Genomic DNA, 27,318 nt, shown 5'->3' with positions numbered 1-27,318 from the left:
TGGGCGGCGTGGGCTGCTGTGGCTGTCCAGTTGATTTAGTGTCTGATGATGTTGTCTCTACTGTCCCTTCTCCATAGAATGTTTGATAAATGTTCTGGACCTGCTTCTTCTTTTCCCTTAACCCCCTGTTCTCTTCTGATGCTTTCAGATCTGACCTTAAAAACAAAACAAACAAAAAACCCCCTTTAGCCATGTTCCTGGTTACCTGCCTGTGGCCAGGCAAGTTCAAGGCACCTGTCTGGCTCTTTGCTCTTGATTGCACAGGTATCTAGGGCCTCCTGGCTTCTCACCTGCTGTGCCCTGTACCTGACTCCTTCCTCTCCGACTCCTTCCTCCCCAGCTCCTTCCTCCCCATCTTCCTCCATTCTCAAATTGGAGCCGTCAAACTGCTCTTCACAGCACTCACTCTGTCCTTGTTCTGTTGTTGGGCTGATTCTGCTTGTGTCTAAGCTCATGGACAGTGTGAAGGTCCTTGTCTCTGCCCTGTGGTGACTGTAGGTCTCTATCTTGGGTGTGGAAATTAGAAAGCCTCAGAGTGGCCCTTTGTCCTCTTTTTGATAACAGAGGGCTTCCTGTAGTTCTTGGTGTTTTCTTGTGTTCATTTTGCATATGTATTTTTAGTTCTGTCCAGGGAAGGTGTGTTTGGTGCAGGCTGACTTTCTCTGGCTGAAAACAGACTTCTTACCACTGTAGAACTGCTGAGTTTGGAGTTCAAAAGCACCACAGAGAACCCAGATTCTAAGGCCTTTGTGGTAGGGCTGGTGGAGTTGACTGAAGTGGTAGAGTGCCTGCCTAGCAATTATGAGGCTCTGAGTTCAAACCTTCAGTGCTACCAAAAAAAACCCCTCTCTACCAAGGCCCTTATGGTGAAGCAGCTGCAGCTGCTTGTCTTGGGTGCATGGGCTCCAGGTGGGTGCCCTGACCGGCACAGGAGTCTGCATGGTAACTAATGGGCTTCTTCCAGAGAGTGATCCTATCCTTACTTTGTTGTCACTTCACCTGGGGTTGAGAATCTGACAGTGACTGGGCTGGACCCAGCGGTTGCATTTGTAAAGTGTCCTGAGCGACCCTCAAGCTGGTGTCCTGTTGGAGATGGGGTGGTGGAGGAGAACTGGTGGGTGGGTGGTCATCGGCAGCCTGGGGGCTTCCTCTACTGGTACGCATGTCCCTGCCCCCTCCAAGAAACTGCCCTGTAGGTTCACATGCCCTCATTCCCTGGTCCTGTTGACCTGCCCTTGGCACTGTCTGGGGACTGGGCCCAGTTCCTTGGGATTCCAGCCTGTGCTGGTATTGGCTATTGTAGCTTTGATGTGGCCACAAAGGCCACATGTGGCCTGCACCCGATGTAGGTGTGGCTGCTGGATGCACCCTGCATGGGGAGGCGGCACCCTGCACTTCCGATGTGTAGGCTGCTTGTTCGCATTGGTCCCCAGGTTGAGGTGCAGCTGAGGTGGCGCTTTGGAGGACAGCCCAACCACGTGGGTGGCAGGGGCTTGTCTGTCACATTGTGGGTGATAGAGTGACTCCCTTACATTTAAGATAGCTTTGTTCAGACCAAGTATGTGCGCGCCATGGCCTGTATCTGCATGGCACCTTGTGTGACATCTGAGCCAGGTGTGGGGGACCCGCCCCTCACTGGTACTTGGAGCCTCAGGGCATGACTGTGTTGCCGACTGTTCCATTAGGTGGCAGTTGTCTGCTGTGATGAGCTCGGGAGTAATGTGCTGATATACCATCTCAAAGGTGCTTGGAGAGTGTCCTCACGTTGAGTAGATGATACTTGGCTTTCTGACACCTCATCCTGGCCAAAGTTGCATAGATAAGTGTTGGGTTCTGGCCTGGAAGACTTGGGAGAGTGGTGGGAGCTGATCTTTTGGTGGGATGTTTGTAGGAGTCACTGCCTCCATGATCCCTGCAGGCACTACAGGCTGAGTGGGACCAGCAGAGCCCCTTATACCTTTGTGAGCCCTGGGCACAAGGTTGACCAGCATCCCTTTGAGCTTAGACCCTGCAAGCCCTGGGCACAATACCAATGGCCTCCCAGTGAGCTCGGAACCTGTAAGCACTGGGCACAATGCTGATGGCCTCCCTGTGAGCACTGGGCACAATGCTGATGGCCTCCCTGTGAGCTCAGACCCTGTGATCCCTGGGCACAATGCTGATGGCCTCCCTGTGTGGAAGCAGCTCTTACATCTGTCAGGGTAGCAGCTGTGGAAAAAGCTGAGGAGATGATATGTGATCTTGGGCCGAGGTTGCTGGCCTTGTTTTCTAAGTCTGTGCAGGTAGGCATGGAGACTTTGAGGTGGGCTGTTGTGTGATAGTTTATCAGGTATGGAGCAGGCCACAGCCATGCTTTTGGCACCCCAGACTTTGCCCTGTGGGCCTGATCTGTGGCATCTCCTCTTTCCCAGCTATCCTGCTGCTTTGACTACTACCCTGCCCTGTCTTAGACACCTGAGGATGCCTGGTGCTGCCCGCTCACTCCATCTCTGGGGGCCCCCATCAGTGAGATCTTGATGTTTCTGCTTTGTTCTTCCCTGTCTCCCTTCTACAAAGGTGTTCTGGCTTTGTCTCTCTTTTTTTTATTTTTTGGTGGTAATGGGGTGAACTCCGAGCCTCATGCAAGTGCTCTACCTCTAGTGCCATACCTCTAGCTAAGGCCTTGTGTACTTTAAATCCTTTTCCAAACAAATCCTTTTACTTCCAATGGGTAACTTTGAGTGTTAGACATACCATCCTTTTCCCCCTAGGTTTGTTTGTAAAAATAATGGCGTGCTGTTTGAAAACCAGTTGCTTCAAATTGGACTTAAGTCTGAATTTCGGCAGAATTTAGGTATGCGTTTTAATTACTTAATGAAAACTTGTCTTAGAAATTATGGGAAATTTGCTGGGTGTGCTATAGTGGCTTACGCTTGCAGTCCTCACATATGGGAGGCTGAAGCAGGTGGATCATGGATTCCAGGCCAGCTTGGGCTACATAGGGCAGGCTGGGTGACTATAGTCCTGAGAAGGTCCCTGGCACCCCTGCCAGTGCTGGCTGGACCTCTCAACTTGGCATCCAAGGTTCTCCCTGCTCAAGGTGTGTGGGCCTTTACCTGTGTGTAAGAGCATGGAAGGAGGCCTTGGGATAGGTGCTGAGAGGCAGGAAAGATGACCCCATTTCCAACTTTGGCATGCTATTTTAAAATTAGGAAGAATTTATTCTTAATTTAACAACAGTCATAGGTCACAAGAATTCAACTTCAGGGAACACCCTTGTCTCTCACTGTGAATATTCAAGACAAGTGTGAAGTGATGTGTGTGAAATGAATTGTTTCTGTTTCCTTCCAGGTCGGATGTTCATATTTTATGGTAACAAGACCTCCACACAGTTCTTAAACTTTACTCCAACACTAATTTGTGCAGATGACCTTCAGACTAATATCCTTGGCTCCTTCCCCAGGTCCTCAGACACAGACAGACAGACAGACAGACAGCAATTTGGGATTAGAGACTTTGAGGAAGGTTGTTTTTGGTCAACATAGCAAGGTGTTTCCAAGTGCTAAATAAAACCACATGCTCTTCCTGATTTGAGAGCTGACCTTGAAGGCACATCAAGCATGATGGGTCTGTCCCATTTATCCGGCTGTGTTAGTTCATTTTGCTCTTTTGTTATATTGTTGTCAAGTTCCCTCTGAGCTCTGTCCCCTGCCCTGTGAAGTCTCCCAGATGAGCAGAGTAGGGATCTGAGCATATCTTACCCCACCAGGCTTGTGTTTGCTTCTGGTAGCCATTTGTTCAGGCAGAAGACTGGTCTGTTAGTAGCTATCAGGAATGCCAATAGAATGTTCCAGCTGAGGGGAATAGCTCCTGGAGTTCACTGGGCTGGCCTGGTACTGCTTCCTCCAACGATGGTCCCACCCAGTGCAGTTGTGTAAGGACCCAGCTTAGCCAGAGAAGGACACCTTTCCTTAAGCTCATAGATGTGTTTGAAGCAGTGAGTTCTCATTCACTGGCAGATCCATGTTCATTGAAACACAGATTACTGACACTGTTTCAGACAGTCATTAACAGCACACATCATGGAGGCTAGGGCTGTAGCTGTGGTAGAGCACTTGTCCTAGCACAAGGTGGAGTTCCATCCCTAGCACCGCAAAGACAAGCAAAAACGCACACTCAGGGCAAGCTGTGTTAAAGGCTATTTGATCAGGAGTCTTAAGTTCTATGAACATAGAGCCACCTCTGCTGGCTGGGCTCTGTGGGACTGAGCATGTCCAGAGCAGCCTGGCAGCTGCATGGCTGGTGAGCACAGGGTGCAGAGTGAAGGAGTCCATCCAGCCATGGTCGTGTGGGTCCTGTCTGCAGGGGCATCATGGAGAACCTTTTGATGGGATTTTTTTTTTTCTTTTTTTTGTGACACTGGGGTTTGAACTTAGGAACTCACACTTGCTAGACAGGCAATCTTACCTCTTGAGCCACTCTGTCAGCATCAAGAGTCTTTTGTTTGCAACCTAAAAGTACCCACTCAAGCAAGGCAGCTGAGAAAATGAGCCCTGGTTCTGCCAATTGCAACAGAAACCTGCATGTAAGTGCAAGAGCTGAGGTTTATGAAGCCAAGACAAGTAGAGTACACACAAGCCAGTGTGTACCTCAGTTACCTTTTATAAGAAGGGAGTAGTGATACACAAATGGTTGTAGGTGTCTGAGCCGGTCCTGTCTCCAGTGGGGAGGATGCATGTGTTCAAAAGACAGGCTGGCAGCAGTCCTGGGCCTTGCTTTACAGTGTTGGCAAGGCGCAGGGGGTGCCTTGCTGCTTCCTGAGGCAGGGCTGGTTGGATGGGGCCCACTCTCCCAGCTTGATCTGAATTCCTTAATGCACTCACATCTGAACCTGCAGACCAAGCCCGTGGACCCAACTGTGGATGGGGGTGCTCAGGTGCAGCAGGTGGTCAACATAGAGTGTGTGTCTGACTTTACAGAGGCACCTGTCCTCAACATTCAGTTCAGGTGAGAGTTGTCCACATGTCTTAGGTCAAAAGCCTTTGTCCTTCCCAAGGGGATAACTGGGCACTGCTGCACCTCCATGGACATGTGCCGCAAGCTGCTGTTGCTTGCACCTTTCCAGAATGTAGGGACAAAAGGAGAGGAAGCCGGCCTGTGACCCTGATGCAGCACCACAGTGGCCCCCATGGCTCCTGAAGGCTGGGGTATTTCTGACCCAAATGCTTTCATGTTGAGAAATAGAGCTGCCAGCCCCTTGGGCGGTAGACAGTTAGGCCAAGGTACTACCTGCTAGGGTTGACTCCAAAGCTGCAGGAATGGTGGTGACTGGCTCTTTTCAGATCCTGGCCTGGTGCTGGTGTGTGCCTTTGTACAGTGCAGGTAGCTGCTCTTCATTTTCAGTGACCACAGTAGAATGGATGTGATCAACAGTGCCCTGTTGGGTGCCTGCAAGGCTAAAGTGGCTGGAAAAGCATGTTTTCAAGCATTAAAAACACAGAGAGCTTAAATGGTTTTTTCATTCTTTTTGTGGGGGTCCCCCACCCCACAGTTTACAGACAGCATTCTGGGAACAGATTAGTGGGGAAGGGCAGAGCAGGCAGGAGTTCTGTTGAGCTGTCTACGTCTTCTTTTGCCACGAGAGCCAGGCTGACTTCCTGACACTTGTCACAAAGTAGTGGCTTGGCCCCAGCTGTGTAAATGACATCTGCCTTGGAATGTAACTGGTGCAGTAGCATCCTGTGTGGTGTGCAGTAGGGTGGAGCAATTAGGCTGCAGGAGCCCTACACTTATTTGGCCCTTTCCTGTGCTCTGACGATTTGCCAACTAGGAGTTTCTGGCTGTCCATTTATTCTCAACATGCCTCTGTGCTTGTAGGTATGGTGGCACCTTCCAGAACGTGTCCGTGAAGCTGCCCATCACGCTCAACAAATTTTTTCAGCCCACAGAAATGGCTTCTCAGGATTTCTTTCAGCGTTGGAAGCAGTTGAGCAAGTGAGAGGGCCCTGTTGTGGTGTGGAGAGGGGCAGCAGGGGTTGCTGGACAGGACAGCCTGTAAGTCTCTGGTGTGGCTTCCAACACTGACCCTTGTGCTGTTTCTCACAGTCCACAGCAAGAAGTGCAGAACATTTTCAAAGCAAAGCATCCAATGGACACAGAGATCACTAAAGCGAAGGTAAAGGACGCTGTGGGGACATCCCTGTGGCAGGTGCACTGTGACGAGTGCCAGTGCTTTGACCCTCCTTTTCCTCCTGAGCAGATTATTGGATTTGGTTCTGCACTCCTTGAGGAAGTCGATCCTAATCCTGCAAATTTTGTGGGCGCTGGCATCATACACACCAAAACCACTCAGATTGGGTGCTTGCTGCGTCTGGAGCCGAATCTGCAAGCCCAGGTTAGGCCTCCAAGAAAGCTGACAAGACTGCTAGTGCGGAGGTTGTTAGCATAGCATAATCAGCAGGATTCACAGATCCCAGTGAAGGTAGTCAGTGCTGATGGATGCGTGCATTTTGCACAGCCACGTCCCATCAGTACACATAGCACTTCCTTTTCCCTACAAAGTGCCACTCCGCAGTGTTCTGCCCTGAGCTGCATTGCTCCCAGCCCTCAAGGTGCTGCCCCACTCAGCCCTGTGCTCTTGTCTACTCTACATTGCTGCTTGCATGGCAGGCATTCTTTGTGCCTTTTAGCAGTATTCCTCTGGGGAGGCCCCAGGCTGTGCATACTGGTTCCTGGTCTGTGTTTGGTTCTCCTGTGGGTGGACACCTGTTTTTACTTCACTTGGGTGATCTGGGAGTGTGTGGCCGGCTCACAAGGTGGGTGCATACTTAACTGTGAGAAGCTGCAAACTGCTTCCCACAGTGGCTAGCAGGCACCCACCCCCACCAGCAGCCACTCCGTGTGCTTAGTATTGTCAGACTTTGTATTTTCACTGCTGAAAGTGTCTTAGGCTCAGGCCCTCAAAGTGGGCAGAGCAGGGAAAAGCTGGAGCAGCCACTGGGTGTGGTGGGGCCTGAACCGAAAGACCATATGTTGATGCTACAGGAACCCAGTGTGCCCACTGACCCACTGCTCTCTGTTTCAGATGTACAGACTTACGTTGCGCACAAGCAAAGACACCGTCTCTCAGAGATTATGTGAATTGCTGTCAGAACAGTTCTGACCCACCAGGGTGAAGATTGGGCTCATCTTTGTGCATTTCTCTTCATCTCTACCGTTTGTCTTCGTTATCACACTGCAAATAAACACCCCTTGTCTGAGTCCCACAGCACAAGGCGTCTCCAGCCCTGTACCTCCAGCCAGCCCCTGTGGGTGTGGATGGGACGCAGCGCAAGGTTCCAGAAGGGCTGCAGCAGGCCTGCCCCATTGGAGGAGGGAGCCTGGACCTGGGAAATCAAGACAGCCCTGGGGTTCAACTTGCAAATTAAAGGGAAATTACAAGTTTGAATGAAAGTGGAAATTTGGTTGAAATTTTATTGAAATGCTGCTGTTCTGCTGCTGACTCGATCCCAGAGCCCAGGAGCAGCACCTTGGGCTTATAGGGCTGACCCGGGGCTACGTGGCCGTGCTGGTGGGTGACACCATGGCTAGAGATGTGTGACTGTCTGACCCGACAGGCTGGGTACTGTCTCCATGTGGCTGGTTGTATTGCCATCTGATGGTTTCTGGGGAGGAACTTTAGGAGCTAGAAGCATTTGTTTCAGTGACTTGGCAAAACCACAAGCATTGCTCACCTCAATGGCAGTCTTCTTCCCAGCACCTGTGTTCTTGAAGGGACATTTGTGACATCCTTACTGCTTGTTTCAGACCTTGCATTTGCAGCTTCGTGGGCAGAGGGCTCCTGGTGACTCTGGAGGACATGGACACAGCATTTGTTTAAATGAGTGCACTGTCCTGGGCCCTGTGCTTGGGAACGTGGGGGTTAAGAATGGATGGTGGAGCAAGACTGTGCAAGGTGTGCTTGTCTCTCCTTGCATGTGTTTTTTCCCGGGATCTGTTGAGGTCCTTGTGCTGCTGACCTGTATCTGGTCCATGCTTGATGTGGAGTGGAGCAATGAGGCCTGAGTTTGGTTGGTAAGGAAGGATGGCAGCTGAATGAGTACTGTGCTGAGAATGCCCTGGGCCTGCAGGTCCATGGGCTGTCATGGGTCGTCCCTGCCCCAGCACTGGACTGCACGTGTGACCCCTCGAGGCAGGAACACAGACCAGGGCAGCGACTTCAGGAATCCAGCTGAGTCCCTGCACTCTACCCTGAGACACCAGTGCAGACAGGGTTGAACAGGTTTGAACACGCACAGCAACTTTCGGCACCTTATTATACACACTGGAACTCCAAGCTCAGCCGCTCAAAGTCCTTCACCTCAGCCTTTGCCACCAGCTAGGTGGAACTCCTGCAGGGTTTGGGACCTTCAGCCCCACAGAGCCCATGTGTTGGTTTCAGAACAAACATTACCTCCTGTTCTGGCCCTCAGGTCTGACAGAGCCGGTGGTCTGGCTGTGGTTTTTTGTGATACACACCTGCTGCAGGGCAGGCTTGTGCCTCAGATGGACGACCTGGCTGTACAGCCAGAGTGAACCTCCACATTCTTTTGATCCAGCTGCTGGACAGAGTGACTGTCCCCAGTGTGCAGTCCACACACATTGGACTGTATGGAAGACTCAGCCTGTGTGGCCATGGCTCATGTGACACATGTTCAACCCTGTCTGCACTGGTGATGGTGTCTGAGATAGTAATGGCCCCAGCCTGGGAAGGGTGACTGCCATGACACAGGCCTGCCCTCTACACCATCTGGGCCCTCCATCAGTTCAGTGTGCCCCTTCTCAGAAAAAAATAAATGGTAGAGCAGTGACCCAGAGCCCATGTGTGGTCTTTGTGTAGTTCTTTGACATCCCCTGTATGTATTGTGGGGAATTATGTGCTAGGGACCCCGGAGCTCCCATCACTTGTTCCTCAGCATGCAGTGGTGTAGGAGCACGGCTGCTTAGGGTGTGGTGTGCCTTTGCTCTGCCATGCAATTCTGGGTGTAACTGAGCCTGATCTATCCACTTGTGCTGGTATTGGGTTAAGGTTCCCTGGGGGTCCCGTCATCTGAAGGCTTCTTGTCAAAGTGCACAGGACTGTTGCCTTCCCTGGGGTGAGCCCAAAGTGGGGACTGTACACAGGTGACTTGGGGAATCTCCAGCAGCGATCACAGATGGGGCTGGGGGCCCAGAGGATGGTGACCTCCACCATAGACTTGGCAGAGTTGTGTGTGGGAGGATACCAAGATCAGGGGTATCATCCCCTCTGTCCCAGTCCCACGAGGTGGCCCAAACTCTGCAGGTGTGATGGTGGGAGAGTCCTGGTGGCCCCAGCTGTGCAGGTGTTAAGGGGGTTCCTGGTGGTCCAACCTGTGCAGGTGTGGCTTGACTTATCCTGTGCAGGTATGTGTCAGGGGAGCTTAATGCTTGGGGTCTTGGAAGGTGACAGTTGTGTCTACAGAGCAGCTTCTACCTCAACAAGAACCAGTTTATTTGAAATCTACTTGTGACAGCCTCCTGAGGACATGGGTTCTGACAATGGCCTCCTGCCTGGCTGGATGCCAGTATTTGCCTGCGCCTGTCACCCTCCAGTCCCTCCCTGATTCTAGAGAGACCTGTCCCCCTTCTCTGCCATCTTTGGTGTTTACCTTACCTTTTACCCCATTTGCCCCTGTCTAGTGCCCACACCCAGGGTCTTCATCTGATCATTCTCTGTGATTCTCCAGGCACCTCACTGGAGCCACCCCCTTCCCTGGCATCTGCTTCTGGAGGTCTCTTATCTCCAAGGTACTGCAACTAGATCCTGGGAAGTGGTGTGCAGATGGATGATGTGGACAGGAAGTGCCCTGCATGTTTGTCAGGGTGAGCACTTCAGTGCTTCCCTAGTCCCACGTGGCCTCTTCAGGGTCTGTGGGAGATGGGTTGGGGGAGCCCCTGCCTGGCCATCTGTTTCCAACAAGTGCCTTAGGCAAGCCACATCAGGGTACTTTGAGGTGCTGCTGTGACCAGGAAAGGGATTGCTGCACAAGCCCAGAGAAGGTATCAATAGTGGCATTTATTTATTTGTTTTTTTTTTTTAACCTGTAATCCCTTACACCCAGAAGACCAGGCAACCCCCCTCTAGTCTGCACAGTGCCGGGAGTCACATGCACAGCCACTGAACACCTGCAAAGTGAGTGTGAGTTGCTGGCTTGGCACACTGGGGTCTGTGCAGGGCAGGAGGAACTGCTTCTCATGAGCACCAAGTGGGTAGCAGCAGCTGCAGTGGGTTTCCACCTGCTGGGTGTTGACGTTGAAGCTGCCAAGAAGCAGAGACCAGCAGAGTCAGGGCAGCCATGCCCTCCCCAGGCCAGCCCCAGAGCAGGTGGACCCTGCTCCCTGCTGACTGCCTGCTTAACAAGGGCATGCCCACTTAACAGGGTATGGCCATGGGTGTGGAGTGGGCTGCCCAGACCTCTGTTGGGCAGGGACCACTGGAACCACTTTGAGACCTTCGCTCCTGTGGTGGTTCTGGGCCTAACAGGAAGGAGGGCACCTGTTAGTGGCTTACCTGACCAAAGAGGGGCAGAAGCCCTTGCAGTAGGTCAGGGTCACATTCGCTGTGCAGCCCTGGTAGGTGATCTGGTGCTCTTGCTCCTGTAAGCTGCAGGCCCCTGAGGTCAGAAATGAGAGTGAGACAAAAGTCAGACCACCCATATTGAGCCAAGTGGAGGGACACCCTACCTGCATCAGGTTTTCTTTTCTCCTGTAGGAGGTTGTACTACTGGAGCCCTCAAACCCTCTGAGCTCCCCAGGGACAGCTGTGGAAGACTGTTTGCAGATACCAGCCCAAAGAAAGTTTAAGACTACAGGAGATGGGTTGCAGGTGAGCCACTACACAAAATGCAGCAGAGACCAGGGATGTGAAAGAGCCTTCTGCAGTAGAGGGCAGAGGTATGCTGGGGAGAGGAGAGGAGAAAGGGGCAGCAGTCAGGTCCAAAAAGACCCAGGACGGGCCCAAGCACTGGGTCAGTATGGAGGCATTCAGGAAGAAGATAAGGCAGGGATAGTATAGGAGACAATGAAGAGCAGATTATTGTCCAGAGTGCTGTCGAGTTCAGACAGGGAGTAGAGGTGTGGCTTAGGCAGTAGAGTGCCTATTTTGCAAGTGTGAACCCCTGAGTTCAAATCCAGCCCCACCTTCCCCCCCAAAAAAAAAACAGTTCAGTCAGGACCTGGGCCAAAGGCCCAGAGGAGTCAAGGACACTACTTACCAGGAGGACTGGATGTAGACATGATGGGAGAGGGGCTCTCAGTGGAGGGGGACTCCAGGGTAGAAGCAGAGGGGCTTTCAGGGAAAGTGCTAGGACTGGTCAGGAACACAGACGTAGGAAGCAAGGTGGAATGAGGAGGCCTGGTGGTGAGGATGGTGACTGGAGAACTTGGAGAGGCTGTCATGGCCAAGGTAGATGACATGAGCCCTGATGTGGGGGCTCCCGTGGTAAGAGAGGTAAACTCAGAAGTGGTGGATTGTGAGGAGGATGTGGAGGAGGTGGGAACATGGGATGTGGTCCTGGATGTGGAGAGAAGGCTAGTACTGGATGCTGGGAAATGAGATAGTGTGGGAGAAGATTGTGGCAAATTTGTAGAAGAAACAGAAGCAGTAGAGAGGCTTAGATGTGGAGATAATGAAGTTGTCAGAGATGATGAAGAAGGGCTGACACTGGAGATGACAGGTGAGGACGACTGCATACTAATAATAGAAGAGGTCCTCTCTGTGCTGAAAGAACTGTGGGCTATGGTGGTGGCTGTGGTGCTGGAAGTCATTAGTGGGGCTGTGTGTGTGGGCCCTGTACCTTTAGTTGAGGAAGTTGGGAGCATGGTGCCTGTAGGCATTGGGGAAGAGCTGGAAGAGACCATGTGTGCACTTGAGGTGATGGTGGTGTGAGAAGTTGGTATCACGGAGGAGGTGGAGAATGTTGGAAACACAGAGGACAATGATATCTGAGTGACAGATGGAGTAGGAGAGGTGCTGGAGCTCTGGAGGGAAGTTTCCGTAGGGGGACCTGTGGTGTGTGAAGTGGTGGAGACAGAAACTGTAGGTGATGAGTGTGTGGTGAATGGGGTGTGGGAGCTACTAGGTGTGGCAGAGTTGGTGTGGGCCAGTGAGGTCACAGTTCCACTACTGGTGGACTGGTGTGTGGTGGTGGTGCTCAGAGCTGACGTGAATTGATGGTGTGGCGTTGAGGCTGGATATGACACAAGGGAGGTAGAGGTTTTTTCTGTGGTGGATGAAGCGTGAGTTTGGGTGGTGGCCAAGGTGGTGGAGGTTGGTAGTGGTGTGTGTGTGGTGACTGTGTGTGTGGTTTTTGAGTGTGTGGTCTCTGTTGTTTGTGTGGTTGGCGGAATGGTAGCAGTGGATCTTGTGACAGAGGCTGAAGGGACCATGTGTGAACTGCTGGGCATGATGGTGTGAGAACTTGGTGTCACAGAGGAGGTGGAGAATGTTGGAAACACAGAGGACAATAAAGTCTGGGGGACAGTTGGAGTATGATAGGAGCTGGAGGTCTGGCGTGAAGTATCCGTGGGTGGTCCTGTGGTGTGTGTAGTGGTGGACACAGAAACTGTGGGTGATGAGTGTGTGGTGAATGGGGTGTTGGAGCTGCTAGGTGTTTCAGAGTTGGTGTGGGCCACTGAGGTCACAGTTCCACTACTGGTGGACTGGTGCGTGGTGGTGGTGCTGACAGCTGACGTGTATTGGTGGTGTGTTGTTGAGGAAGGATGTGACAAGAAAGAGGTAGATGTTTTCTCAGTGGTGGATGAACCATGAGTTTGGGTTGTAGGAAAGGTGGTGGAAGTTAGTGGTAGTGCTGTTTGTGTGATGGCTATGTGTGTGGTGGCTGAGTGTGTGGTCTCTGTTCCTTGTGTGGTTGGCAGAATGGTACCAGTGGTTCTTCTGGTGGAGGAAGAAGAAACCATGTGTGAACTGCTCGGCGTGATGGTGTGAGAAGATGGTGTCACAGAGGAGGTGGAGAATGTTGGAAACACAGAGGACAATGAAGTCTGGAAGACAGTTGGAGTATGATAGGAGCTGGAGGTCTGGCGTGAAGTTTCCGTGGGTGGTCCTGTGGTGTGTGTAGTGGTGAAGACAGGAACTGAAGGTGATGAGTGTGTGGTGAATGGGGTGTGGGAGCTGCTAGGTGTGGCAGAGTTGGTGTGGGCCAGTGAGGTCACAGTTCCACTACTGGTAGACTGGTGTGTGGTGGTGGTGCTGACAGCTGACGTGGATTGATGGTGTGTTGTTGAGGAAGGATGTGACACGAGGGAGGTAGATGTTTTTTCTGTGGTGGATGATTCGTGAGTTTGGGTGGTGGCCAAGGTGGTGGAGGTTGGTAGTGGTGTGTGTGTGGTGACTGTGTGTGTGGTTGCTGAGTGTGTGGTCTCTGTTCTTTGTGTGGTTGGCGGAATGGTACCAGTGGACCTTGTGACAGAGGCTGAAGGGACCATGTGTGAACTGCTGGGAGTGATGGTGTGAGAACTTGGTGTCACAGAGGAGGTGGAGAATGTTGGAAACACAGAGGACAATGAGGTCTGGGAGACAGTTGGAGTATGATAGGAGCTGGAGGTCTGGCGTGAAGTTTCCGTGGGTGGTCCTGTGGTGTGTGTAGTGGTGGAGACAGGAACTGTGGGTGATGAGTGTGTGGTGAATGGGGTGTGGGAGCTGCTAGGTGTTTCAGAGTTGGTGTGGGCCACTGAGGTCACAGTTCCACTACTGGTGGACTCGTGCGTGGTGGTGGTGCTGACAGCTGATGTGGATTGATGGTGTGTTGTTGAGGAAGGATGTGACACGAGGGAGGTAGATGTTTTTTCTGTGGTGGATGATTCGTGAGTTTGGGTGGTGGCCAAGGTTGTGGAAGTCGGTAGTGCTGTTTGTGTGGTTGCTGAGTGTGTGGTCTCTGTTCTTTGTGTGGTTGGCGGAATGGTAGCAGTGGATCTTGTGACAGAGGCTGAAGGGACCATGTGTGAACTGCTGGGAGTGATGGTGTGAGATGTTGATGTTACAAAGGAGGTGGAGAACGTTGGAAATACAGAGGACAGTGATGTCTGTGGGACAGATGGAGTAGGAAAGGTGCTGGTGGTCTGGAAGGAAGATTCCGTAGGGAGTCCTGTGGTGTGTGGAGTGGTGGAGACAGAAATTGTGGGTGATGAGTGTGTTGTGAATGGGGTGTGGGTGCTGCTAGGTGTGGCAGAGTTGGTGTGGGCCAGTGAGGTCACAGTTCCACTACTGGTGGACTGGTGTGTGGTGGTGGTGCTCAGAGCTGACGAGGATTGATGGTGTGGCATTGAGGATGAAAGTGACACAAGGGAGGTAGAGGTTTTTTCTGTGGTGAATGAACTGTGAGTTTGGGAGGAGGCCATGGTGGTGGAAGTCTGTGGTAGTGCTGTTTGTGTGGTCGCTGAGTGTGTGGTCTCTGTTCCTTGTGTTGTTGGTGTAATGGTACCAGTGGATCTTGTGGTAGAGGCAGAAGTGACCAAATGTGAACTGCTGGGCGTGATGGTGTGAGATGTTTTTGTCACAGAGGAGGTGGAGAACGTTGGAAACACAGAGGACAGTGATGTCTGTCGGACTGATGATGTAGGAAAAGTGCTGGAGGTCTGCAGAGAAGTTTCCTTGGGGGGTCCTGTGGTTTGTGTAGTGGTGGAGACAGGAATTGTTGGTGAAGAGTGTGTGGTGAATGGGGTGTTGGAGCTGCTAGGTGTTTCAGAGTTGGTGTGGGCCACTGAGGTCACAGTTCCACTACTGGTGGACTCGTGCGTGGTGGTGGTGCTGACAGCTGACGTGGATTGATGGTGTGTTGTTGATGAAGGATGTGACACGACAGAGGTAGATGTTTTTTCTGTGGTGGATGATTCGTGAGTTTGGGTGGTGGCCAAGGTGGTGGAAATCGGTGGAGATGTGGGTGTGGTTGCTGAGTGTGTGGTCTCTGTTCTTTGTGTGGTTGGCGGAATGGTAGCAGTGGATCTTGTGACAGAGGCTGAAGGGACCATGTGGGAACTGCTGGGAGTGACGGTGTGAGAACTTGGTGTCACAGAGGAGGTGGAGAATGTTGGAAACACAGAGGACAATGAAGTCTGGGAGACAGTTGGAGTATGATAGGAGCTGGAGGTCTGGCGTGAAGTTTCCGTGGGTGATCCTGTGGTGTGTGTAGTGGTGGAGACAGGAACTGTGGGTGATGAGTGTGTGGTGAATGGGGTGTGGGAGCTGCTAGGTGTTTCAGAGTTGGTGTGGGCCACTGAGGTCACAGTTCCACTATTGGTGGACTCGTGCGTGGTGGTGGTGCTGACAGCTGATGTGGATTGATGGTGTGTTGTTGAGGAAGGATGTGACACGACGGAAGTAGTTGTTTTTTCTGTGGTGGATGATTCGTGAGTTTGGGTGGTGGCCAAGGTGGTGGAAGTCGGTAGTGCTGTGTGTGTGGTTGCTGAGTGTGTGGTCTCTGTTCTTTGTGTGGTTGGCGGAATGGTAGCAGTGGATCTTGTGACAGAGGCAGAAGGGACTGTGTGTGAACTGCTGGGAGTGACGGTGTGAGAAGTCGATGTCACAGAGGAGGTGGAGAATGTTGGAAACACAGAAGACAATGATGTCTGTGGGACAGATGGAGTATGAAAGGTGCTGGAGGTCTGGAAGGAAGATTCCGTAGGGAGTCCTGTGGTGTGTGGAGTGGTGGAGACAGAAATTGTGGGTGATGAGTGTGTTGTGAATGGGGTGTGGGAGCTGCTAGGTGTGGCAGAGTTGGTGTGGGCCAGTGAGGTCACAGTTCCACTACTGGTGGACTGGTGTGTGGTGGTGGTGCTCAGAGCTGATGAGGATTGATGGTGTGGCGTTGAGGATGAATGTGACACAAGGGAGGTAGAGGTTTTTTCTGTGGTGAATGAACTGAGAGTTTGGGAGGAGGCCATGGTGGTGGAAGTCTGTGGTAGTGGTGTTTGTGTGGTCGCTGAGTGTGTGGTCTCTGTTCCCTGTGTGGTTGGCTGTGTGGTACCTGTGGATCTTGTGATAGAGGCAGAAGTGACCAAGTGTGAACTGCTGGGCGTGATGGTGTGAGATGTTTTTGTCACAGAGGAGGTGGAGAATGTTGGAAACACAGAGGACAGTGATGTCTGTCGGACTGTTGATGTAGGAAAAGTGCTGGAGGTCTGCAGAGAAGTTTCCTTGGGGGGTCCTGTGGTGTGTGAAGTGGTGGAGACAGGAATTGTTGGTGAAGAGTGTGTGGTGAATGGGGTGTGGGAGCTGCTAGGTGTTTCAGAGTTGGTGTGGGCCACTGAGGTCACAGTTCCACTACTGGTGGACTCGTGCGTGGTGGTGGTGCTGACAGCTGACGTGGATTGATGGTGTGTCGTTGAGGAAGGATGTGACAAGAAGGAGGTAGATGTTTTTTCTGTGGTGGATGAACCATGAGTTTGGGTTGTGGTAAAGGTGGTGGAAGTTAGTGGTAGTGCTGTTTGTGTGGTGGCTGTGTGTGTGGTTGCTGAGTGTGTGGTCTCTGTTCCTTGTGTGGTTGGCAGAATGGTACCAGTGGTTCTTCTGGTGGAGGAAGAAGAAACCATGTGTGAACTGCTGGGCGTGATGGTGTGAGAAGATGGTGTCACAGAGGAGGTGGAGAATGTTGGAAACACAGAGGACAATGAAGTCTGAGAGACAGTTGGAGTATGATAGGAGCTGGAGGTCTGGCGTGAAGTTTCCGTGGGTGATCCTGTGGTGTGTGTAGTGGTGGAGACAGGAACTGAAGGTGATGAGTGTGTGGTGAATGGGGTGTGGGAGCTGCTAGGTGTTTCAGAGTTGGTGTGGGCCAGTGAGGTCACAGTTCCACTACTGGTGGACTGGTGCGTGGTGGTGGTGCTGACAGCTGATGTGGGTTGATGGTGTGTTGTTGAGGAAGGATGTGACACGAGGGAGGTAGATGTTTTTTCTGTGGTGGATGATTCGTGAGTTTGGGTGGTGGCCAAGGTGGTGGAGGTCGGTAGTGCTGTGTGTGTGGTTGCTGAGTGTGTGGTCTCTGTTCTTTGTGTGGTTGGCGGAATGGTAGCAGTGGATCTTGTGACAGAGGCTGAAGGGACCATGTGTGAACTGCTGGGAGTGACGGTGTGAGAAGTCGGTGTCACCGAGGAGGTGGAGAATGTTGGAAACACAGAAGACAATGATGTTTGTGGGACAGATGGAGTATGAAAGGTGCTGGAGGTCTGTAAGGAAGATTCCGTAGGGAGTGCTGTGGTGTGTGGAGTGGTGGAGACAGATATTGTGGGTGATGAGTGTGTTGTGAATGGGGTGTGGGAGCTGCTAGGTGTTTCAGAGTTGGTGTGGGCCACTGAGGTCACAGTTCCACTACTGGTGGACTCATGCGTTGTGGTGGTGCTGACAGCTGATGTGGATTGATGGTGTGTTGTTGAGGAAGGATGTGACAAGAAGGAGGTAGATGTTTTTTCTGTGGTGGATGAACCATGAGTTTGGGTTGTAAAGGTGGTGGAAGTTAGTGGTAGTGCTGTTTGTGTGGTGGCTGTGTGTGTGGTAGTTGAGTGTGTGGTCTCTGTACCTTGTGTGGTTGGTGGAATGGTACCAGTGGATCTTGTGACTGTGGCCGAAGGGACCATGTGTGAACTGCTGGGATTGATGGTGTGAAAACTTGGTGTCACAGAGGAGGTGGAGAATGTTGGAAACACAGAGGACAATGAAGTCTGGGAGACAGTTGGAGTATGATAGGAGCTGGAGGTCTGGCGTGAAGTTTCCGTGGGTGGTCCTGTGGTGTGTGAAGTGGTGGAGACAGGAACTGTGGGTGATGAGTGTGTGGTGAATGGGGTGTGGGAGCTGCTAGGTGTGGCAGAGTTGGTGTGGGCCAGTGAGGTCACAGTTCCACTACTGGTGGACTCGTGCGTGGTGGTGGTGCTGACAGCTGATGTGGATTGATGTTGTGTTGTTGAGGAAAGATGTGACACGAGGGACGTAGATGTTTTTTCTGTGGTGGATGATTCGTGAGTTTGGGTGGTGGCCAAGGTGGTGGAAGTCGGTAGTGCTATGTGTGTGGTTGCTGAGTGTGTAGTGTCTGTTCTTTGTGTGGTTGGCGGAATGGTACCAGTGGATCTTGTGACTGTGGCCGAAGGGACCATGTGTGAACTGCTGGGATTGATGGTGTGAAAACTTGGTGTCACAGAGGAGGTGGAGAATGTTGGAAACACAGAGGACAATGAAGTCTGGGAGACAGTTGGAGTATGATAGGAGCTGGAGGTCTGGCCTGAGGTTTCCGTGGGTGATCCTGTGGTGTGTGTAGTGGTGGAGACAGGAACTGATGGTGATGAGTGTGTGGTGAATGGGGTGTGGGAGCTGGTAGGTGTTTCAGAGTTGGTGTGGGCCACTGAGGTCACAGTTCCACTACTGGTGTACTCGTGCGTGGTGGTGGTGCTGACAGCTGATGTGGATTGATGGTGTGTTGTTGAGGAAGGATGTGACATGAGGGAGGTAGATGTTTTTTCTGTGGTGGATGTTTCGTGAGTTTGGGTGGTGGCCAAGGTGGTGGAAGTCGGTAGTGCTGTGTGTGTGGTTGCTGAGTGTGTGGTCTCTGTTCTTTGTGTGGTTGGCGGAATGGTAGCAGTGGATCTTGTGACAGAGGCTGAAGGGACCATGTGTGAACTGCTGGGAGTGATGGTGTGAGATGTTGATGTTACAAAGGAAGTGGAGAACGTTGGAAATACAGAGGACAGTGATGTCTGTGGGACAGATGGAGTAGGAAAGGTGCTGGTGGTCTGGAAGGAAGATTCCGTAGGGAGTCCTGTGGTGTGTGGAGTGGTGGAGGCAGAAATTGTGGGTGATGAGTGTGTTGTGAATGGGGTGTGGGTGCTGCTAGGTGTGGCAGAGTTGGTGTGGGCCAGTGAGGTCACAGTTCCACTACTGGTGGACTGGTGTGTGGTGGTGGTGCTCAGAGCTGAGGAGGATTGATGGTGTGGCGTTGAGGATGAATGTGACACAAGGGAGGTAGAGGTTTTTTCTGTGGTGATTGAACTGAGAGTTTGGGAGGTGGCCATGGTGGTGGAAGTCTGTGGTAGTGCTGTTTGTGTGGTCGCTGAGTGTGTGGTCTCTGTTCCTTGTGTTGTTGGTATAATGGTACCGGTGGATCTTGTGGCAGAGGCAGAAGGGACAATGTGTGAACTGCTGGGAGTGATGGTGTGAGATGTTTTTGTTACAGAGGAGGTGGAGAACGTTGGAAACACAGAGGACAGTGATGTCTGTGGGACAGATGGAGTAGAAAAGGTGCTGGAGGTCTGGCGTGAAGTTTCCGTGGGTTGTCCTGTGGTGTGTGGAGTGGTGGAGACAGGAACTGAAGGTGATGAGTGTGTGGTGAATGGGGTATTGGAGCTGCTAGGTGTGGCAGAGTTGGTGTGGGCCACTGGTGTGCCAGTGCCACTACTGGTGAGCTTGGACGTGGTGGTGCTGGCTGGAGAGGTTGTGGAATAATGGTCTGGTGCAGATGAAGTGTGTGATATGGAGGAAGTAGAGGTCCTTTCTGTACTGAATGAAGTGTTTTCTTGGGTGGTGGCCATGATGCTTGAAGTGAGTGGTAATGTTGTGTGTGTGGGCCCTGTGACTTTAGTTGAGGAGGTGCCTGTAGGCACTGGGGTGGAGACAGAAGGGACCATGTGTGGACTGCTGGGAGTGATGGTGTGAGAAGTCAGTGTCACCGAGGAGGTGGAGAATGTTGGAAACACAGAAGACAATGATGTCTGGGGGACAGATGGAGTATGATAGGTGCTGGAGGTCTGGAGGGAGGTTTCCGTAGGGGATCCTGTGGTGTGTGTAGTGGTGGAGACGGGAACTGTTGGTGAAGAGTGTGTTGTGAATGGGGTGTGGGAGCTGCTAGGTGTGGCAGAGTTGGTGTGGGTCACTGAGGTCACAGTTCCACTACTGGTGGACTGGTGTGTGGTGGTGGTGCTCAGAGCTGACGAGGATTGATGGTGTGGCGTTGAGGATGAAAGTGACACAAGGGAGGTAGAGGTTGTTTCTGTGGTGAATGAACCGTGAGTTTGGAAGGAGGCCATGGTGGTGGAAGTCTGTGGTAGTGGTGTTTGTGTGGTCGCTGAGTGTGTGGTCTCTGTTCCCTGTGTGGTTGGCTGTGTGGTACCTGTGGATCTTGTGATAGAGGCAGAAGTGACCAAGTGTGAACTGCTGGGCGTGATGGTGTGAGATGTTTTTGTCACAGAGGAGGTGGAGAACGTTGGAAACACAGAGGACAGTGATGTCTGGGAGACAGTTGGAGTATGATAGGAGCTGGAGGTCTGGCGTGAAGTTTCCGTGGGTGGTCCTGTGGTGTGTGAAGTGGTGGAGACAGGAACTGTAGGTGATGAGTGTGTGGTGAATGGGGTGTTGGAGCTGGTAGGTGTTTCAGAGTTGGTGTGGGCCACTGAGGTCACAGTTCCACTACTGGTGGACTCGTGCGTGGTGGTGGTGCTGACAGCTGACGTGGATTGATGGTGTGTTGTTGAGGAAGGATGTGACAAGAAGGAGGTAGATGTTTTTTCTGTGGTGGATGATTCGTGAGTTTGGGTGGTGGCCAAGGTGGTGGAGGTCGGTAGTGCTGTGTGTGTGGTTGCTGAGTGTGTGGTCTGTGTTCTTTGTGTGGTTGGCGGAATGGTAGCAGTGGATCTTGTGACAGAGGCTGAAGGGACCATGTGTGAACTGCTGGGCGTGATGGTGTGAGAACTTTGTGTCACAGAGGAGGTGGAGAATGTTGGAAACACAGAGGACAATGAAGTCTGGGAGACAGTTGGAGTATGATAGGAGCTGGAGGTCTGGCGTGAAGTTTCTGTGGGTGGTCCTGTGGTGTGTGTAGTGGTGGAGACAGGAATTGTGGGTGATGAGTGTGTTGTGAATGGGGTGTGGGAGCTGCTAGGTGTGGCAGAGTTGGTGTGAGTCACTGAGGTCACAGTTCCACTATTGGTGGACTCGTGCGTGGTGGTGGTGCTGACAGCTGATGTGGATTGATGGTGTGTTGTTGAGGAAGGATGTGACAAGAAGGAGGTAGATGTTTTTTCTGTGGTGGATGATTTGTGAGTTTGGGTGGTGGCCAAGGAGGTGGAGGTCAGTAGTGCTGTTTGTGTGGTTGCTGAGTGTGTGGTTTCTGTTCTTTGTGTGGTTGGCGGAATGGTAGCAGTGGATCTTGTGACAGAGGCTGAAGGGACCATGTGTGAACTGCTGGGAGTGATGGTGTGAGATGTTGATGTTACAAAGGAGGTGGAGAACGTTGGAAATACAGAGGACAGTGATGTCTGTGGGACAGATGGAGTAGGAAAGGTGCTGGTGGTCTGGAAGGAAGATTCCGTAGGGAGTCCTGTGGTGTGTGGAGTGGTGGAGACAGAAATTGTGGGTGATGAGTGTGTTGTGAATGGGGTATGGGAGCTGGTAGGTGTTTCAGAGTTGGTGTGGGCCACTGAGGTCACAGTTCCACTACTGGTGGACTCGTGCGTGGTGGTGGTACTGACAGCTGACGTGGATTGATGGTGTGTCGTTGAGGAAGGATGTGACAAGAAGGAGGTAGATGTTTTTTCTGTGGTGGATGAACCATGAGTTTGGGTTGTGGTAAAGGTGGTGGAAGTTAGTGGTAGTGCTGTTTGTGTGGTGGCTGTTTGTGTGGTTGCTGAGTGTGTGGTCTCTGTTCCTTGTGTGGTTGGCAGAATGGTACCAGTGGTTCTTCTGGTGGAGGAAGAAGAAACCATGTGTGAACTGCTGGGCGTGATGGTGTGAGAAGATGGTGTCACAGAGGAGGTGGAGAATGTTGGAAACACAGAGGACAATGAAGTCTGGGAGACAGTTGGAGTATGATAGGAGCTGGAGGTCTGGCGTGAAGTTTCCGTGGGTGATCCTGTGGTGTGTGTAGTGGTGGAGACAGGAACTGATGGTGATGAGTGTGTGGTGAATGGGGTGTTGGAGCTGCTAGGTGTTTCAGAGTTGGTGTGGGCCACTGAGGTCACAGTTCCAGTACTGGTGGACTTGTGCGTGGTGGTGGTGCTGACAGCTGATGTGGATTGATGGTGTGTTGTTGAGGAAGGATGTGACATGAGGGAGGTAGATGTTTTTTCTGTGGTGGATGATTCGTGAGTTTGGGTGGTGGCCAAGGTGGTGGAGGTCGGTAGTGCTGTGTGTGTGGTTGCTGAGTGTGTGGTCTGTGTTCTTTGTGTGGTTGGCGGAATGGTAGCAGTGGATCTTGTGACAGAGGCTGAAGGGACCATGTGTGAACTGCTGGGAGTGATGGTGTGAGATGTTGATGTTACAAAGGAGGTGGAGAACGTTGGAAATACAGAGGACAGTGATGTCTGTGGGACAGATGGAGTAGGAAAGGTGCTGGTGGTCTGGAAGGAAGATTCCGTAGAGAGTCCTGTGGTGTGTGGAGTGGTGGAGACAGAAATTGTGGGTGATGAGTGTGTTGTGAATGGGGTGTGGGAGCTGCTAGGTGTGGCAGAGTTGGTGTGGGCCAGTGAGGTCACAGTTCCACTACTGGTGGACTGGTGTGTGGTGGTGGTGCTCAGAGCTGACGAGGATTGATGGTGTGGCGTTGAGGATGAATGTGACACAAGGGAGGTAGAGGTTTTTTCTGTGGTGAATGAACTGAGAGTTTGGGAGGAGGCCGTGGTGGTGGAAGTCTGTGGTAGTGGTGTTTGTGTGGTCGTTGAGTGTGTGGTCTCTGTTCCCTGTGTGGTTGGCTGTGTGGTACCAGTGGATCTTGTGGCAGAGGCAGAAGGGACTGTGTGTGAACTGCTGGGAGTGATGGTGTGAGATGTTTTTGTCACAGAGGAGGTGGAGAACGTTGGAAACACAGAGGACAGTGATGTCTGTTGGACTGATGATGTAGGAAAAGTGCTGGAGGTCTGCAGAGAAGTTTCCTTGGGGGGTCCTGTGGTGTGTGTAGTGGTGGAGACAGGAACTGATGGTGATGAGTGTGTGGTGAATGGGGTGTGGGTGCTGCTAGGTGTTTCAGAGTTGGTGTGAGTCACTGAGGTCACAGTTCCACTACTGGTGGACTTGTGCGTGGTGGTGGTACTGACAGCTGACGTGGATTGATGGTGTGTCGTTGAGGAAGGATGTGACAAGAAGGAGGTAGATGTTTTTTCTGTGGTGGATGAACCATGAGTTTGGGTTGTGGTAAAGGTGGTGGAAGTTAGTGGTAGTGGTGTTTGTGTGGTTGCTGAGTGTGTGGTCTCTGTTCCTTGTGTGGTTGGCAGAATGGGACCAGTGGTTCTTCTGGTGGAGGAAGAAGAAACCATGTGTGAACTGCTGGGCTTGATGGTGTGAGAAGATGGTGTCACAGAGGAGGTGGAGAATGTTGGAAACACAGAGGACAATGAAGTCTGGGAGACAGTTGGAGTATGATAGGAGCTGGAGGTCTGGCGTGAAGTTTCCGTGGGTGGTCCTGTGGTGTGTGTAGTGGTGGAGACAGGAACTGTAGGTGATGAGTGTGTGGTGAATGGGGTGTTGGAGCTACTAGGTGTTTCAGAGTTGGTGTGGGCCACTGAGGTCACAGTTCCACTACTGGTGGACTCGTGCGTGATGGTGGTGCTGACAGCTGATGTGGATTGATGGTGTGTTGTTGAGGAAGGATGTGACACGAGGGACGTAGATGTTTTTTCTGTGGTGGATGATTTGTGAGTTTGGGTGGTGGCCAAGGTGGTGGAAGTCGGTAGTGCTGTGTGTGTGGTTGCTGAGTGTGTAGTGTCTGTTCTTTGTGTGGTTGGCGGAATGGTACCAGTGGATCTTGTGACAGATGCTGAAGAGACAATGTGTGAAATGCTGGGAGTGATGGTGCGAGATGTTTTTGTCACAGAGGAGGTGGAGAATGTTGGAAACAAGGAAGACAGTGATGTCTGTGGGACAGATGGAGTAGGAAAGGTGCTGGAGGTCTGGAGGGAAGTTTCTGTGGGTGGTCCTGTGGTGTGTGTAGTGATGGAGACAGGAACTGTGGGTGAAGAGTGTGTGGTGAATGGGGTGTTGGAGCTGCTAGGTGTTTCAGAGTTGGTGTGGGCCACTGAGGTCACAGTTCCACTACTGGTGGACTCGTGCGTGGTGGTGGTGCTGACAGCTGATGTGGATTGATGCTGTGTCGTTGAGGAAGGATGTGACAAGAAGGAGGTAGATGTTTTTTCTGTGGTGGATGAACTGTGAGTTTGGGTGGTGGCCAAGGTGGTGAAAGTCAGTAGTGCTGTTTGTGTGGTTGCTGAGTGTGTGGTCTCTGTTCCTTGTGTGGTTGGCAGAATGGGACCAGTGGTTCTTCTGGTGGAGGAAGAAGAAACCATGTGTGAACTGCTGGGCGTGATGGTGTGAGAAGATGGTGTCACAGAGGAGGTGGAGAATGTTGGAAACACAGAGGGCAATGAAGTCTGGGAGACAGTTGGAGTATGATAGGAGCTGGAGGTCTGGCCTGAGGTTTCTGTGGGTGGTCCTGTGGTGTGTGTAGTGGTGGAGACAGGAACTGATGGTGATGAGTGTGTGGTGAATGGGGTGTGGGAGCTGGTAGGTGTTTCAGAGTTGGTGTGGGCCACTGAGGTCACAGTTCCACTACTGGTGTACTCGTGCGTGGTGGTGGTGCTGACAGCTGATGTGGATTGATGGTGTGTTGTTGAGGAAGGATGTGACATGAGGGAGGTAGATGTTTTTTCTGTGGTGGATGTTTCGTGAGTTTGGGTGGTGGCCAAGGTGGTGGAAGTCGGTAGTGCTGTGTGTGTGGTTGCTGAGTGTGTGGTCTCTGTTCTTTGTGTGGTTGGCGGAATGGTAGCAGTGGATCTTGTGACAGAGGCTGAAGGGACCATGTGTGAACTGCTGGGAGTGATGGTGTGAGATGTTGATGTTACAAAGGAAGTGGAGAACGTTGGAAATACAGAGGACAGTGATGTCTGTGGGACAGATGGAGTAGGAAAGGTGCTGGTGGTCTGGAAGGAAGATTCCGTAGGGAGTCCTGTGGTGTGTGGAGTGGTGGAGACAGAAATTGTGGGTGATGAGTGTGTTGTGAATGGGGTGTGGGAGCTGCTAGGTGTGGCAGAGTTGGTGTGGGCCAGTGAGGTCACAGTTCCACTACTGGTGGACTGGTGTGTGGTGGTGGTGCTCAGAGCTGACGAGGATTGATGGTGTGGCATTGAGGATGAAAGTGACACAAGGGAGGTAGAGGTTTTTTCTGTGGTGAATGAACTGAGAGTTTGGGAGGAGGCCGTGGTGGTGGAAGTCTGTGGTAGTGCTGTTTGTGTGGTCGTTGAGTGTGTGGTCTCTGTTCCCTGTGTGGTTGGCTGTGTGGTACCAGTGGATCTTGTGGCAGAGGCAGAAGGGACTGTGTGTGAACTGCTGGGAGTGATGGTGTGAGATGTTTTTGTCACAGAGGAGGTGGAGAACGTTGGAAATACAGAGGACAGTGATGTCTGTTGGACTGATGATGTAGGAAAAGTGCTGGAGGTCTGCAGCGAAGTTTCCTTGGGGGGTCCTGTGGTGTGTGTAGTGGTGGAGACAGGAACTGATGGTGATGAGTGTGTGGTGAATGGGGTGTGGGAGCTGCTAGGTGTTTCAGAGTTGGTGTGGGCCACTGAGGTCACAGTTCCACTACTGGTGGACTTGTGCGTGGTGGTGGTACTGACAGCTGACGTGGATTGATGGTGTGTCGTTGAGGAAGGATGTGACAAGAAGGAGGTAGATGTTTTTTCTGTGGTGGATGAACCATGAGTTTGGGTTGTGGTAAAGGTGGTGGAAGTTAGTGGTAGTGGTGTTTGTGTGGTTGCTGAGTGTGTGGTCTCTGTTCCTTGTGTGGTTGGCAGAATGGGACCAGTGGTTCTTCTGGTGGAGGAAGAAGAAACCATGTGTGAACTGCTGGGCTTGATGGTGTGAGAAGATGGTGTCACAGAGGAGGTGGAGAATGTTGGAAACACAGAGGGCAATGAAGTCTGGGAGACAGTTGGAGTATGATAGGAGCTGGAGGTCTGGCGTGAAGTTTCCGTGGGTGATCCTGTGGTGTGTGTAGTGGTGGAGACAGGAACTGATGGTGATGAGTGTGTGGTGAATGGGGTGTGGGTGCTGCTAGGTGTTTCAGAGTTGGTGTGGGCCAGTGAGGTCACAGTTCCACTACTGGTGGACTCGTGCGTGGTGGTGGTGCTGACAGCTGATGTGGATTGATGGTGTGTTGTTGAGGAAGGATGTGACATGAGGGAGGTAGATGTTTTTTCTGTGGTGGATGATTCGTGAGTTTGGGTGGTGGCCAAGGTGGTGGAGGTCGGTAGTGCTGTTTGTGTGGTTGCTGAGTGTGTGGTCTGTGTTCTTTGTGTGGTTGGCAGAATGGTAGCAGTGGATCTTGTGACAGAGGCTGAAGGGACCATGTGTGAACTGCTGGGAGTGATGGTGTGAGAACTTGGTGTCACAGAGGAGGTGGAGAATGTTGGAAACGCAGAGGACAATGAAGTCTGGGAGACAGTTGGAGTATGATAGGAGCTGGAGGTCTGGCGTGAAGTTTCCGTGGGTGGTCCTGTGGTGTGTGTAGTGGTGGAGACAGGAATTGTGGGTGATGAGTGTGTGGTGAACGGGGTGTGGGAGCTGCTAGGTGTGGCAGAGTTGGTGTGGGTCAGTGGGGTCACAATTCCACTGCTGGTGGACTGGTGTGTGGTGGTGGTGCTCAGAGCTGACGAGGATTGATGGTGTGGCATTGAGGATGAATGTGACACAAGGGAGGTAGAGGTTTTTTCTGTGGTGAATGAACTGTGAGTTTGGGAGGAGGCCCTGGTGGTGGAAGTCTGTGATAGTGGTGTTTGTGTGGTCGCTGAGTGTGTGGTGTCTGTTCCTTGTGTGGTTGGCAGAATGGTACCAGTGGATCTTGTGGTAGAGGAAGAAGGAATCGTGTGTGAACTGCTGGGCATGATGGTGTGAGAAGTTGGTGTCACAGAGGAGGTGGAGAATGTTGGAAACACAGAGGACAATGATGTCTTGGGGACAGAAGGAGTAGGAAATGTGCTGGAGGTCTGGTGTAAAGTTTCCGTGGGTTGTCCTGTGGTGTGTGGAGTGGTGGAGACAGGAACTGAAGGTGATGAGTGTGTGGTGAATGGGGTATTGGAGCTGCTAGGTGTGGCAGAGTTGGTGTGGGCCACTGGTGTTCCAGTGCCACTACTGGTGAGCTTGGACGTGGTGGTACTGGCTGGAGAGGTTGTGGAATAATGGTCTGGTGCAGATGAAGTGTGTGATATGGAGGAAGTAGGGGTCCTTTCTGTGCTGAATGAAGTGTTTTCTTGGGTGGTGGTCACGGTGCTGGAAGTCAGTGGGGAGGTTATATATGTGTG

General features: G+C 52.0%; 5 protein-coding genes across 6 annotated transcripts in view; 1 reads left to right on the top strand and 4 right to left on the bottom strand.

Annotated features, from left to right (window-relative positions):
• Positions 1 to 8,834, top strand: part of Ap2a2 (adaptor related protein complex 2 subunit alpha 2) — a 76,102-nt gene extending 67,268 nt beyond the window's left edge. For both annotated transcript variants that reach the window (XM_074051369.1, XM_074051377.1), the window contains exons 16-22: positions 2,751 to 2,833; positions 3,331 to 3,422; positions 4,865 to 4,986; positions 5,857 to 5,973; positions 6,085 to 6,154; positions 6,239 to 6,373; positions 7,064 to 8,834. In XM_074051369.1, coding sequence (XP_073907470.1) covers positions 2,751 to 2,833; positions 3,331 to 3,422; positions 4,865 to 4,986; positions 5,857 to 5,973; positions 6,085 to 6,154; positions 6,239 to 6,373; positions 7,064 to 7,141 — 697 coding nt within the window. In that variant the 3' untranslated portion in view covers positions 7,142 to 8,834. The remainder of the gene's footprint in view (positions 1 to 2,750; positions 2,834 to 3,330; positions 3,423 to 4,864; positions 4,987 to 5,856; positions 5,974 to 6,084; positions 6,155 to 6,238; positions 6,374 to 7,063) is intronic.
• Positions 8,835 to 10,119: 1,285 nt separating this feature from the next.
• On the bottom strand, positions 10,120 to 15,027 carry LOC141420648 (uncharacterized). Its single transcript, XM_074064757.1, has 3 exons — positions 12,693 to 15,027; positions 10,550 to 10,652; positions 10,120 to 10,297 (listed from the first exon to the last, which is right to left on the bottom strand). Exons 1-3 carry the CDS (start codon positions 15,025 to 15,027, stop codon positions 10,120 to 10,122), a joined length of 2,616 nt encoding a protein of 871 aa, XP_073920858.1.
• Positions 15,028 to 15,289: 262 nt separating this feature from the next.
• Positions 15,290 to 17,100, bottom strand: LOC141420646 (uncharacterized). The gene is made up of 2 exons (XM_074064747.1): positions 16,023 to 17,100; positions 15,290 to 15,624 (listed from the first exon to the last, which is right to left on the bottom strand). Exons 1-2 carry the CDS (start codon positions 17,098 to 17,100, stop codon positions 15,290 to 15,292), a joined length of 1,413 nt encoding a protein of 470 aa, XP_073920848.1.
• A 274-nt stretch (positions 17,101 to 17,374) lies between these two features.
• On the bottom strand, positions 17,375 to 19,796 carry LOC141420645 (uncharacterized). The gene is made up of 3 exons (XM_074064741.1): positions 18,108 to 19,796; positions 17,571 to 17,712; positions 17,375 to 17,462 (listed from the first exon to the last, which is right to left on the bottom strand). The coding sequence occupies exons 1-3, from the start codon at positions 19,663 to 19,665 to the stop codon at positions 17,375 to 17,377; spliced, it is 1,788 nt and encodes a 595-aa protein (XP_073920842.1). The 5' UTR covers positions 19,666 to 19,796.
• A 131-nt stretch (positions 19,797 to 19,927) lies between these two features.
• Positions 19,928 to 26,901, bottom strand: LOC141420644 (uncharacterized). The gene is made up of 2 exons (XM_074064735.1): positions 20,958 to 26,901; positions 19,928 to 20,265 (listed from the first exon to the last, which is right to left on the bottom strand). Exons 1-2 carry the CDS (start codon positions 26,899 to 26,901, stop codon positions 19,928 to 19,930), a joined length of 6,282 nt encoding a protein of 2,093 aa, XP_073920836.1.
• Positions 26,902 to 27,318: the final 417 nt, after the last annotated feature.

Source organism: Castor canadensis, chromosome 1, assembly GCF_047511655.1.
Source record: "Castor canadensis chromosome 1, mCasCan1.hap1v2, whole genome shotgun sequence".
NCBI classification, from domain to species: Eukaryota; Metazoa; Chordata; class Mammalia; order Rodentia; family Castoridae; genus Castor; species Castor canadensis.
Note: the sequence above shows the minus strand (reverse complement) of the source record. Positions and strands in the feature narration are given on the sequence as shown.

Coding starts and splice junctions, on each gene's coding strand:
- LOC141420645 (XM_074064741.1), bottom strand. CDS start 19,665: ATGGTCCCTTCTGTCTCCACCCCAGTGCCTACAGGCACCTCCTCAACT. Junction 17,713..18,107: donor CACAGTCACAAGATCCACTG/GTACCATTCCGC, acceptor ACTGTCTCCCAG/ACTTCATTGTCCTCTGTGTT. Junction 17,463..17,570: donor CATTCCACCAACCACACAAG/GTACAGAGACCA, acceptor CATCCACCACAG/AAAAAACATCTACCTCCTTC.
- LOC141420646 (XM_074064747.1), bottom strand. CDS start 17,100: ATGGTCCCTTCAGCCTCTGTCACAAGATCCACTGCTACCATTCCGCCA. Junction 15,625..16,022: donor CTCTATCACAAGATCCACAG/GTACCACACAGC, acceptor TCTGTCCCACAG/ACATCATTGTCTTCTGTGTT.
- LOC141420648 (XM_074064757.1), bottom strand. CDS start 15,027: ATGGTCCCTTCAGCCTCTGTCACAAGATCCACTGCTACCATTCCGCCA. Junction 10,653..12,692: donor CACCACGCACCAGTCCACCA/GTAGTGGAACTG, acceptor TTCTGACCTCAG/GGGCCTGCAGCTTACAGGAG. Junction 10,298..10,549: donor TTCTGCCCCTCTTTGGTCAG/GTAAGCCACTAA, acceptor GCTTCTTGGCAG/CTTCAACGTCAACACCCAGC.
- LOC141420644 (XM_074064735.1), bottom strand. CDS start 26,901: ATGCCCAGCAGTTCACACACGATTCCTTCTTCCTCTACCACAAGATCC. Junction 20,266..20,957: donor CACGCACGAGTCCACCAATA/GTGGAACTGTGA, acceptor ACTGTCTCCCAG/ACATCACTGTCCTCTGTGTT.